Source organism: Hemibagrus wyckioides, linkage group LG03 (assembly GCF_019097595.1).
Source record: "Hemibagrus wyckioides isolate EC202008001 linkage group LG03, SWU_Hwy_1.0, whole genome shotgun sequence".
NCBI lineage: Eukaryota > Metazoa > Chordata > Actinopteri > Siluriformes > Bagridae > Hemibagrus > Hemibagrus wyckioides.
This window is the reverse complement of record NC_080712.1, coordinates 12,389,795-12,402,691: the sequence shown is the minus strand read 5'-3', so window position 1 is coordinate 12,402,691 and position 12,897 is coordinate 12,389,795. Positions and strand designations below refer to the sequence as shown.

General features: G+C 40.4%; 1 protein-coding gene across 13 annotated transcripts in view; it reads left to right on the top strand.

The window, feature by feature from the left end:
• ndst2a (N-deacetylase/N-sulfotransferase (heparan glucosaminyl) 2a) overlaps nt 1-9,932 on the top strand; it is a 114,300-nt gene extending 104,368 nt beyond the window's left edge. For all 13 annotated transcript variants that reach the window (XM_058382442.1, XM_058382434.1, XM_058382369.1 and 10 more), the window contains 10 exons: nt 2,351-2,536; nt 3,961-4,089; nt 4,248-4,430; nt 5,829-5,925; nt 6,078-6,201; nt 6,369-6,543; nt 6,826-6,996; nt 7,742-7,851; nt 7,997-8,099; nt 8,810-9,932. In XM_058382442.1, the coding sequence (XP_058238425.1) occupies nt 2,351-2,536; nt 3,961-4,089; nt 4,248-4,430; nt 5,829-5,925; nt 6,078-6,201; nt 6,369-6,543; nt 6,826-6,996; nt 7,742-7,851; nt 7,997-8,099; nt 8,810-8,935 (1,404 nt within the window). In that variant the 3' untranslated portion in view covers nt 8,936-9,932. The remainder of the gene's footprint in view (nt 1-2,350; nt 2,537-3,960; nt 4,090-4,247; nt 4,431-5,828; nt 5,926-6,077; nt 6,202-6,368; nt 6,544-6,825; nt 6,997-7,741; nt 7,852-7,996; nt 8,100-8,809) is intronic.
• Nucleotides 9,933-12,897: the final 2,965 nt, after the last annotated feature.

Sequence of the window (12,897 nt, the reverse complement as noted above, 5' to 3'; positions counted from 1 at the left end):
AAAGCCCAATGATACTCTCATCACACCTTAATGACTGACTGACACGACTGGACATGCTGTAATGGGAAAATTTACACTGACTAGGCATAACATTATGATCACCTGCCTAATAATGTGTTTAGCTGCCAGAACAGCCCTGACCATTCATGCTCCGTGTATTCTGTCACCTTTCCATCAGAACCAGCATTAACTACTTCAGCAGTTTGAGCAACAGTAGCTGGTCTGTTGGATCAGATCACACGGGCCAGCCTTCGCTCTCCACATGAATCAATGAGCCTTGGCCAGCCATGACCCTGTCTCTGGTTTACCACTGTTCCTTTCTTGGACCACTTTTGATAGATACTGACCACTGCAGACCGGGAACACCCCACAAGAGCTGCAGTTTTGGAGATGCTCTGATCCAGTGTTCTAGCCATCACAATTTGGCCCTTCGACAAACTCACTAAAATCCTTACGCTTGCCCATTTTTCCTGCTTCTAACACATTGACTTTGAGGACAAAATGTTCACTTGCTGCCTAATATATCCCACCCACTAACAGGTGCCATGATGAGGAGATAATCAGTGGTGTTCTCTTCACCTGTCAGTGGTTATAATGTTATGCCTGATCGGTCTATAATGGAATGGTGTTTATTTTTATTTTTTTTTTTAGTAAGTTTATTAGTTTTCAATTATGGCTTGCTGCAATGTTCAGCGATGACATTTTTAACATTTATTAAATAATGACTATCATTTTTATCTTTTTATTGTTGTTGAACATTAGAAGAGGTTGGTTTTTATTAAATGTCATCTCCCTTTAAGTGAAAACAAACACAATGCACCATCCAGGCAATGTGAAATCCACACAATGCAGCATCCTCCATCCTGACTTTTCTGTGGCAGATAAACTTCACCCCTCTCTGTTACAGAAAAACAAACATCTTTTTAAGGATAACTTCACAATATCAATGATTATGCTGTTTCTTAGTTTAATAAAGCATATGTAAATCAACTTATTAGACCTTTTTTCTATGTGAGGTCCATACAAGAAAATGAATTAATCAGTCAGATTATGCCACAGTGCTGATGACTGAACAGATCCAGCAGTGCTTTGGAATGAATTTGTGAATTTACGGTTAGTAGGATGCACAAAATGAGAGCTTACCTTAATTCTTCATGCAGCTGTAGTTCTAATTCAGCAAAGCAGTTTGGTGCAAAGTACCACTGAACATATCTAGGAGAAAATGTCACAGTATGTCTCGCTTTTGTACCCTACTGCTTATTGGTGATTCGAGTTAAATAGCAACAAGAGAAATGATCCTCCATGTGTGAGAACGCCACCACGATTAATTGTTCATTCAAGGCAAGAATGACAAAATCCCCTGATTTAGTCAAATACAGCTACCTATTTTAGCTAATTGGATTGTTTGTTAGCTGCCGTTTTGTCATTTAATACAAAGGGAGCAAAATATTCTTCCATTTCTCAGAAACATTACATCAGTCAGAACAACAATAAAAAGCAACTTAATTCAAAACAGTTTGCTGTGTTAAAAATGTAGAATTAAATCCTGTGTCAGACGTTATTATCCTGATTGCCCTCAGCCTACAATGTTGCCCGTTGAATTTGCATTTCCACTTTGTACTTCTGTCTATCTGTAGATTCCTCCATTACACTTGACATTGTTTATTGTGGCTGCAGACAGGACGTTGAGACTCTCCTGTTGAAATTAAGGCCACCCTGGTGTAATGGTGCTTGTCGGCATAGGATACGGCTCACAGGCAGACAGTGCAAGAGTGTGCTGTGAATACAAACCAGGCCACCCCTCTGCTCCATAATCCTGCTGTCACATCCCGGCCCTACGCTAGACTCTGACACGCTCTCTCGCCACTGCGCTGGTCACCGAAGACGACTAAGCTCCGTCATCAGAGCTTAATGATGCTGCAAACGGGTCTCCTTAGCAAGGGCGTTGACTAGGACACAGACTCGCACTCGGTGTCCTCAGACAGGGTCAGATGCAGAGAGTGGGGGGAAAAAAGGCTTGAACTGGTATTGCGTTTCAGATGGAATTTAGTAGTCAAATCAAAATTTGTTTGAATTTGTCACCCCCATGTTTGACACCTGCCTGGACTAATATATTTCTTAAAAGGATCAATGTAAAATACAACATAACTCTCTCCCAGTCCATTTCTGAGCAGCTCTGATAAATTTCATTTCATTTCAATTCTATTTAATTTTTTAAAACGCTTTTAACAGTGGACGTTGTCTTAAAGCAGCGTTACAGAACATAAGAAATATAGTACATATATACAATATATTGTAAATATAGTACATATATACAATATAGTAAATACCACCCCCCCCCTTTATTTAGGAGCATGGCATCCCCACAGATATGGGCTATGCCGTGTCACCACACCACTCCGGGGTCTACCCTGTACACAGCCAACTCTACGAGGCCTGGAAGAACATCTGGGGGATTCGGGTTACGAGCACAGAAGAGTATCCACACCTGAGACCGGCTCGTCATCGCAGGGGTTTCATACACAACGATATACAGGTGAGAGACGGGCTACATCCCTGTGAACATCCTGAAATATTGCATATGATATTTTTTTTTTTTTTACCTGAAATCATTTGGTAATGATTGTAATTATACATTTGAAAAATGTGCTTACAGACTATGTATTTTCCACATTAGAGCGGACTAATTGTAGAGCAATTGCGTACATGTTGAACCTAATTGATAATTGGTGTATTATTTATCAGCAGCAGCCAGTTTAGTAAGCAGTAAATCTAGAGCAGAAATGGAACAGTCATTTATTCCTCTCTAGGTGAGGTAAATACAACCTGTTTTTAATGGATAGGAGGATTTTTGTTTGTTTGTTTGCGCCCAATTCTTTCTGCCAGCATGCATGAGAGGCGCGTACACTTTATCAGAAATGACTTTCTCATTCAGTTGTTCATTTACTATGAAGGAGCAGCAGTAAGAGTCACCAGTCTGAGTTCAGACAACACTTCCTATCGATTGCTCTGGAAACGCATCACCATCCTGCCTTTATATAATACAACATTACAAATATATAGAACAAGACTGCACTGAAAACATACAGAAATACTTTGAGTACTTTTCTGTGTTGAATACACTTACATCAGTGATAATTAAACATTTATAGAGTTGGCTGCTGAAGTATTCATCCTCACAGGTGCATTACAAGCTGAAAGATATTTCTATGCATTGTGGTGCTTAATTCACTTAAGGAGGCTCTTGAAGCCTTTCCCTGTCATGTACAGTATATATTACAGCGCAGTGAAATTCTTTTCTGCGGATATCTGAGATTGTTGGAAAATTGGGGTCACAGTGCAGGGTTAGCCATGATGCATCACCCCGGAGCACAAAGGGTTAAAGGCATTGCTCAAGGGCCCTAGAATGGCAGCTTGGCAGTGTTAGGGGTTTGACCTTTTCAGTAAATCAGCGCCTTAGTCAACAAAATCCAAGTGCATAATGTAATGCAGAGAGAAATCAATTGTGCACAGGATTTTACGATGAACTGTGGGGAAATAATATAGTAAGTTATTCAGGGATTTCAAATATAATTTTTTAATTAAGACCACACTAAAAAAGTACCCCAAACAGTGCACTATATAGTGAATAGGAAGCAAGTTCAGGCGTTGTGGGAGTTAAACGCAGCTACAGTTAAAGCAATCAAATATTTTTATTAGTGAGAAATTCAATTTATCCCCAGCCAAGTGTGATGGATGGTTTGAGCTAACAACGCTTTTTTTGAATCTCATATTACTCCTATACCCTTTAGCAAGACTACACTCCTCTTTTGTAATTTTCTGATTATGTTTCTGCTCTGCTTGCTCTCTTTTTGCGCTCTACTCTGTGCATTTGTGTCATATCATTAGAGTTCGAGATTTTCTGCAAATAAAGAATATTCGTACTAACGAGAGGAGGTTTCACTCTGTTGCGCTGTGCAGGTGTTGCCCAGGCAGACGTGCGGTCTCTTCACACACACTATCTTTTATAATGAGTACCCCGGAGGCTCTCGCGAACTGGACAAAAGCATCCGCGGAGGAGAGCTCTTCCTTACTGTTCTTCTCAACCCAGTGAGTGCTCTGTGTGTTCTGCATGTCCTTTAAACTCACTAATGAGTACCTCTTCTATTTGTTACCTGTTGCTTCCCAGTCTTCGATACCTTGGAGATGTTGCACAAAGTTATATTTTATACTTTTTTTTTTTTTTCCCCCTCTCCATCTCCCCACAGATCAGCATCTTCATGACTCATCTGTCTAACTATGGAAATGACCGCCTGGGCTTGTACACCTTTGAGAGTCTAGTAAAATTTGTGCAGTGCTGGACCAACTTACGACTTCAGACTCTGCCTCCTCTGGCGCTGGCAGAAAAGTACTTCCAGATCTTTCCAGAGGAGAGGGACCCACTGTGGCAGGTGAGCTGGGTGCACATTATTAATTGTTAATGCATGTTCCTTTTCTGTGGTACAGAGCTATGGGGACTTATTATAGGATCTTAGCTTACCACTACGGGGTTTTGTTTTGTTTTTGTTTGTTTTTTTTACCTGTGTAGCACCAGGTTCATACCATCTCTACAAAACCTATTCACAAAACTGCTGAGAGGAACTTTTACCAAGAAATTCCTGAATTATGAGCTTGCAGACTTTGCAGTAAACAAAAGTGGATAATGGTATAAAATAAAGTGTTGCTGATTTCTTACATCTTAAAAGCAATAATTTACCTGTTCTCATGTTTGTATATTTGTTGAACATTGTCAGCGTAGACTATACATTTAATTTGAATGTGGATTGTTCAGTCCTTGTGTAGCAGGCTATACTGTAGCACATCCATCGCTTTGTTTTAAAAAAAAAAAAAAAAAAAAAAAGACGTACTTGACAAGTCTGCATGTCAGCATCTAAATTTAGTTTCCATGTAGCATGAAATCAGCAGCATTTACTTTTTCTCATGGTAATATTGACTGTGCAATGGATTTGTTTACCTTAGACTTTTACTTGCATAAAATACTGCCCATCATTAAGGCATTTATGAAAAGTGCTGTCATCACTAGCAACAATTGATTTGTTAGTAGTAGTCTGGAAGGTTTGATGTATTACGGACGATATTTTCATTTGACCCAACCTGTTTTAAACAGTGTTGTTAAATACACCGTTCAGGCATAACATTATGAACACCTGCCTAATATTGTGTTGGTCCCCCTTTTGCTGCCCTGACCCGTCGAGGCACGAGCTCCACTAGATCCCTGAAGGTGTTCTGTGGTATCTGGCACCAAGATGTTAGCGGCAGATCCTTTAAGTCCTGTAAGTTGCAAGGTGGGGCCCGTACAGGACTTAAATGACTTACAGGATGTAAAGGATACTTCTGATAGATACTGACCACTGCAGACCGGGAACACCCCACAAGAGCTGCAGTTTTGGAGATGCTCTGATCCAGTCGTCTAGCCATCACAATTTGGTCTCTCTGAAATCCTTACACTCGTCCATTTTTCCTGCTTCTAACACATCAACAAAATGTTCACTTGCTGCCTAATATATCCCACCCACTAACAGGTGCCATGATGAGGAGATAATCAGTGTTATTCACTTCACCTCTCACTGCTCATAATGTTATGCCTGATCAGTGTATATCATACAATCTGAATTTTTTGCTGCATGTGTTTATGATTGTCACAGAGATTTAGGAGTCCTTTTGAAAAGTTTTTTGAAAATTTGGTCCTGCTTTTAGTGCTAAAATTCTTTGTGAATAACTCTTAGCCTAGTTAATTTTATGCCTGTTTAACAGTTTTTTCTAAATTGACCACCCTTTAATCATTTCAGAACCCCTGTCATGATAAGAGACATAAAGACATCTGGTCTAAAGAGAAGACTTGTGATCGTCTGCCCAAATTTCTTGTTATTGGCCCCCAGAAAACAGGTAAGGAGCTTTATTTTGATCAGAAATGCTGTTATCTAAATCTGGACCAGTGGATTAGTTGATTGTCCACTTGAGTGTCTATTACAGAATTACTGTTTTAATGATTAAAGGGTTGAGCCTGCTGCCAATTTTTTGTTGTGTCTCTACCTCAGGAACCACAGCCCTGCACTCTTTCCTCACCCTGCACCCAGCCATCACTAGCAGTTTCCCTAGCCCTGTCACTTTTGAGGAGATCCAGTTTTTCAATGGTCCTAACTACCATAAAGGCATTGACTGGTATGACACGGTTTTATCTGCTTTGCGAACCTCTATGCATACAAATGGCCACATGTCGTCTGTTATATACAGATTGCCAATAGGTCCTGAAAGGAAAGTTATTAAATTGTTTAGTATTAAATAATTCAATAATCATTGTTGTATTTAACTGTCTTCATCACACATAGGTACATGGACTTCTTCCCCTTCCCTTCGAATGCAAGCACAGACTTCATGTTTGAGAAAAGTGCTAACTACTTTGATACAGAGATGGTCCCCAAGAGGGTTGCAGCCTTATTGCCCAGGGCCAAGATCATCGCAGTGCTCATCAACCCAGCTGACAGAGCCTACTCCTGGTACCAGGTACATCCTTGCCCATTCTTTCTCTCACACAGAATGTAGATGAGCTAGAAAACATGCACTCCCAAGTTTTATGACCTTAAAATGATCCATTTTACTGTTTTGCTCTGAGGTGACGGTCATGATGTCGGATTTGTTTTAGTCTGGATCCAGATACCTCAACACTTTGCATTCAACTCGTGTTCTTCCGTGTCATGGTGTTGCGTCATCCTCAAACGCATTGCTCTCATATAACATTGTATTATTTAAAGCTCACCACAAGGTTTTATTTGTATGTGTTTATAGCACCAGCGGGCTCATCAAGACCCATCTGCTATAAACTACACCTTCCATGAGGTGGTGACGGCCAAATCTTCATCTTCTAAAGAGCTCCTAGTGCTCCAGAACCGTAGCCTTAAACCTGGAGAGTACGCCACTCACCTGGAGCGCTGGCTACAGCACTTTCAGTCCAAACAGGTGCACTGCAGGCCATCGTTTTATACACACACACACACACACACACACACACACACACACACACACGCACGCACACACAACCTGTATTAGTGCCTGCAGTTTATTTATGAATAATTACTAAATAATTTGTGGTGTGGCTTCACATCACATATTACATTTGTAAGACAAAATACTTTTGGTTAATTTGTTTTGTGTTTTGTGAATACAAGCCTTTGAAATAAATTTATTACATTTTAGTTTATAAATTTATTATAGGATTTAGTTCGAAGGCTTGTTTATTATATAGTACTTATTTGCATATATATATATATATATATATATATATATATATATATATATATATATATATGACACACACACACAAATAAGTTCTATATAATAAACAAATAAGTACTTTTAAGTTTGCCGAGTCCAGGACCTTTCTCAGGAGTATATGCATGAGTGACGCCCTCTGGTGGCACTCCTGTCTTTATGTATATCTAATGGCGTTACACCAAATGTTTAATTTCTTGCTTCAACAGAGCACACCATCCGGTGAACAGTGACAAATATTTATTTATTCTAAATGCACTGGACGTCAGATTGAGAAAACTCTCCTCTTTTACGTTTTTAATGCTTTAATACCTCAAAAGATAATTATATATCATCCAGTTATAACCCAACCCTGGGATATGTGACTTAGACAAACTGTATATGCAGTTGCTTAATCACTGTGTGACCTGTATCTCCTTTTCCATATCCACAGCTACATATAGTCGATGGTACTATACTGCGCACCAATCCAGCCCTGGTGATGGAGGGCATCCAGAGGTTTCTAGGAGTCACCCCTGTCTTTAACTACACCCAGGCTCTCACGTAAGTCCCATCCACACCATAAATGTGTCTATACTGTAAGCTCAATCCTACAGCAGATATTGTAACAAATATAAGCGACAAAATAGTCATTTTCCTAAAATATGGAGTAAGTTTTATTCACTGTTTGCTCATTATGTATGTGCAGGTTTGATGAGGGTAAAGGGTTCTGGTGCCAGAGGACAGAGGGAAGTCGTCCTAAGTGTCTGGGGAAGAGCAAAGGGAGGAAATATCCAGAAATGGCTCCTGAGGTACCACAGTGTGTTATTTCTCCTAACTGTCTAGCCCTCCATTCATTGTCCTCCAAGAACACAGAAGGACACAGCGTGCGAAATCTCCCTGTGTGAGAGAGATAATAGAAGTGATTAAATCAGCCTCTAAGGAAAGGTCACACTGTCAAAAACCTTGCCCCTTTCTTTTACTTGTTTATAACATTGTTTTGAAACTCTGTCAAAATATTGTCCTGCTGTGTTCTTGCCTGTAATTTGCAGTTGCATTTGCATGATAAATCTTAAGGGGGGGACTATGGGGAAATTTATGGGCCACTTGATGCATTTTTATTAAATGCCACTTAATATAGTTCTAGTAACCGAGTTCCTGTGACAAACTAAACACAGTGATGAATTCAGATCTCTTTTTTTTTTTCACAGAATTGTTGGTTGTCTGTTGGTTATAAATTATGATAAAAATGCAATATACACAAAACACACTTAGCAATTTAGATCCTAGCTCAAGGATAGCTGAATTTGTACATCATTTATAATGTTCTGCCATCAGTTTTTACTCGGCTAGTTGAGAAATGTTTGTGTGGTTTTAATCCGTGTGACAGTAAAAGTAAATGTTTGACTTTATGGACAAGGATGATCATCTGTGAGCAATGCTTACTATCTTAATGATTCTTTTAGGAAATAAAACAGTTGGGAGTCGTAACGATACATGCTTGTTTTGTGTGTCCTGACAGACGCATGCTTTTCTAAAGGAGTATTACCGGGAGCACAACTTGGAGCTACTGCGGCTGCTGAACCGCCTCGGCCTGACTCTTCCCTCTTGGCTTAGAGAGGAGTTACAGAGCAGTAGTTGGAGCTGAGAGAATCCTGCTGTACACAAACCCACTCACCACATAGGAGCCTGAGGAACGACAGAGGCATATACTCAGGGCTGAGTCAAACCCTGCTACTCCTCGCAACACTATAGGAACAGCCACCCTATAGCGACTTTGAGCCGCGGTGTGTGATCATGGCTACACGGGGAATACGTGGACTGCCTCAGTTAGCCCCTCCCCTCGGCATGACGTTAACACACGGTCTTATTGGTCCTGTTGGACTTGGAAAGATGAGGGAGAATGCTGGTAATCCTTCACTCTATGGATGCAGCTTTGTTTTTACTTAATCCAGATCTTTCTCACCAGGAGTTGGGTACGCCAAAAGTGTGGGTCGCATGAATGAACTCGTGAATTATCCATGCTCACACTAGCCTTGCTCATCTCTTCAGAGGAATGATTGTAAAACATTGTACATTTTAAAGTGTTGTATATTTTGGGTCTGATGGGATTTTGATGGAATGAACATGATCTCAGCCATGACGTTAATTGTATAGGACAGTGATGAGTTTAAGCAGGGCATGTTAAAAAGCGCCAGTCTGCAGCTCCTCTCTTCTCCTCATTATACGGACTATGCACCAGGAGGCGATTAGAACTTATGCAAGAAGTTGATGTGATGTCTCGTGTCCCATCGTAACGCTGACTAGAGATCTGTCTTAGTTGAATTGTGAGTTTTCAGCAACTCACCACATTTAAAACATGCACTTTTTAAAAAATAATAGTCTTTTTTTTTTTTTCCCCCCTTGATTCCAAATGTACACTATGTGACCAGTGTGCTTCAGGCAAATGTCAAGACTGTCCTCTTCTGTGTAAGGAGCTCTGAGTGGAGAGATAAGGAGAGAGAGAGAGGAGAAGGGCTGCATTATGAACCTGTGGTATGCCCTGCTAAGATGAGTTACTGTCTACTTTTATTTTTTATTTTGTAAAAAAAAAAAAAAAACCTTTCAAAACACCCAACACTGTATCATCTCTAATAAACTCTTAGAGAAGTTGGAAAAGCATCTGTTTCTTTCTTTGCACTCTCTACTGCATTGAACACAGACGTGTGATGTGGAAAAACTGTTAGGAAAGGCATTACTGGATTAGCATGGTGATACTGACCCACTGGTCAGTGCTGGTTTTAAACTTATCTGCTGAGAAGATGCCTGTAGTAATCATTATTGTAGTTGTTATGATTGAATGCAGGCTTGTCTTACTCTCTTTCTGTGGATTGTGTCAGTATGTGAGGAAAGAAATATCATTTTAGGTGGTGAAAAATCAGGCAGCTTACTACAGCGTATATTAACTGTATCTGTTCATTCATTTTAGTGATAGCAATAAAAACCTTCTCCTTTCTCTCAGCTAGAGACAAAGGAGCACAACTGAGCCACTCCCTTCAGACAGAAGGCTGCAAATATGTGAAAATGAAATGAACTGCAACTTAATTTTTATTACTTCTTTCTGTATACATTATGGGATTTCTCTGGGTTCTCTGGACTGCCCAAAAGTATATCAGGTGGATTGGTGGCTCTGTATTTCCTTTTGGTGTTAATTAATGTGTGTATGGCGCTCTGAGATGAATTCCCTTCTAGGTGTCCCTGCATCAAGCCTAGTGACAGAGGGATAGTCTCCAGATCCATTGTGACCCTGACCAGGATCGAGTGAGTGCTGGAGATGAATAAACCAATTAATTAATTTCTATTGACTATAGAGTTCCTTGAACAGCTTTACTGTGTAAGAATACATGTCCAAGATGACATGAGTTGGCCTTTTTGTTTTGTTAAACAGTGTTAGTATTCTGCTCATAATTTGATGCAAATTTCCATGTATTGCCCTCTCTCGCCACATGGTGGCACTACAGTCTTGCATAGTGCTCATGCCTGCACCCATGTTTTATGCGTCTGTAGTGTCTCCTGTGAGCTCTTACAAGCAAAACAGCACCACTGGAACATTTACTCTTTTACTCTGACATGGAAGCCACTTGATAATGCTTTATTGCTTTCACTGAGTGTCTGCTGACTGAATAATTCCCAGCACTGCTCTGTTCATGTGACTGGTTCTATAAGCATTGCTGTGACAGAGATGGATCTCTGCTCTTGTGCAGGAGAGAAACTCGGCAGCCAAGTTATTGCTTCTTGAAATTGTAAGCTTCCACCAGGGGACGAATGTAACCCTTAAATTCTGTCATATCTCACAGTGCTGTCCACTTAGTTACATCTTTCTGTCAGATTCCTATTAGACACGTGTACTTTACAGGGACGATGTGTACCATACTGTGATTTAGAGGGAGAGCTTTCACTGCTGCAGTGCTGTAAGGTGGTATGATGGGTTTGTTGCTCAGCAGGAGAGAGGCGAATTAGCTGATCACTGTGCTTTAACCCGCAGAAGACAAATCTCCATCTCATTCTCAATCACTGTCTGCTTTTAGGAACCCCAATGTAGCCTTCCCTCACAATGCTTAATGTCTTAAAGTGTATATATTTTTTTCCTCTCCGTCTGCTTATTTCCTTTGCAATCCTCTCCTCATTCTGTTCCTCTTCCATTTTCTCTGGCAGCGTTGGAATGGCTGGTTGAGTTTGCCATCTACTTTAGGCTAATGTAGGAAATGGACTCGTTTTTTGTTCCATCGATTTCCTCTTGACACCACAGGGGGAAAGCCGTGGTTCGGGTTGATAGCCGCTCTGATGGCCTCTCGCACGCCGGATGTGCTGCACTTCTCTCACAGGTGGGGTCTCACGTTTCACTGTTTTTGTCCCAGAGTTTGGATTTATAGCACTTAAACTCAACATCAATAAAATTATAGCAATAATCCATGGTTATGGCCGTTTAGTGCCGCTGAAACGTGTATTTCGGCCATCACCGGCCCTGTAACTGCGTTACGTCTGCTAATGATTTATGATGTTTAGCCTCCGCTGTCACTGGTTCTCTTATACACCAGAGGGTCTGTAAAGTCCATCAGTTCCAGCTCTTGTTTTTGTCTCCGTGAGTGGCATTGTGCCTACAGACCATTTCTACCATCTTCAGCTAAAGGGAGATGAGCAGCTTTTTCCAATTTTCTTCGATTTGTTGAGATCAGTGTCAGCTCATGCATAGAATTATGATAGCAGTGTTGTATTGAAAATTATTGAATGCTTTGCAGAAAAAAAACTACTGTAACCCTGCCATCTAAATCACTTCTGCTGTCAGGTCCAGTAACGGGGAATAAAGATCAACAAAGACGTATTGAGGTTACAGATCCTCAATTGCAGCTTGCTAAAACAAATGTGCCAATAAAATGGCAGCAGCATAATGGCATATGGATAAATGAGAGTACTAGTGAAAAGAATTCTCGCTGCATCACTTTTAAAGACATTCTCTCTCCGAATTTTCCAAACCTCATTTGAAGCATCGTTTCTTTGTTTTCTGAAGCCAGGGAGTTTCCTTCATGCATGAAGAGACCAGTGTTCCTAATAACTGCCTTTAAGTAGTGTAGATGATCCACATCTCTTTGTGATTACTGCTGATTGTTAAAACCTTACACATTTTTGCATCATTTTGGAATTAACCATCCAACCAGTGTGGTATCAGGAAAAATATTTTCTTTTACAAAAAAAAAAAAATCCACTAAGAACCAGTTCTGTTCCCAGAAACATCTTGTTGATTAGACCGAATGGTTGGAGAATGGCCAGACTGGATCTAGCTGACAGGAAGGCTATAGTATCTCAAATGTCCACTTTTTTACAAAATTAGTGAGCAGAAAGGCATCACAGAGTCCAACCTTAAGGCTACAACCACCACATCGAGTTCTGCTTCTGTCAGCCAAAACCAGGAATCTGATCCTAAAGTAGGCACAGCCTCACTGAAATCCTGTGTTTTCCCCCAGTTTTGATTAGCCACATTTGAGCCCATTAACCCTCAACTGCACAGCAGTCTTCCTGGCTTGTATTTGACTTTATTTGAGCCTTTCATTGGAGTGTCTGCTGAATACATTG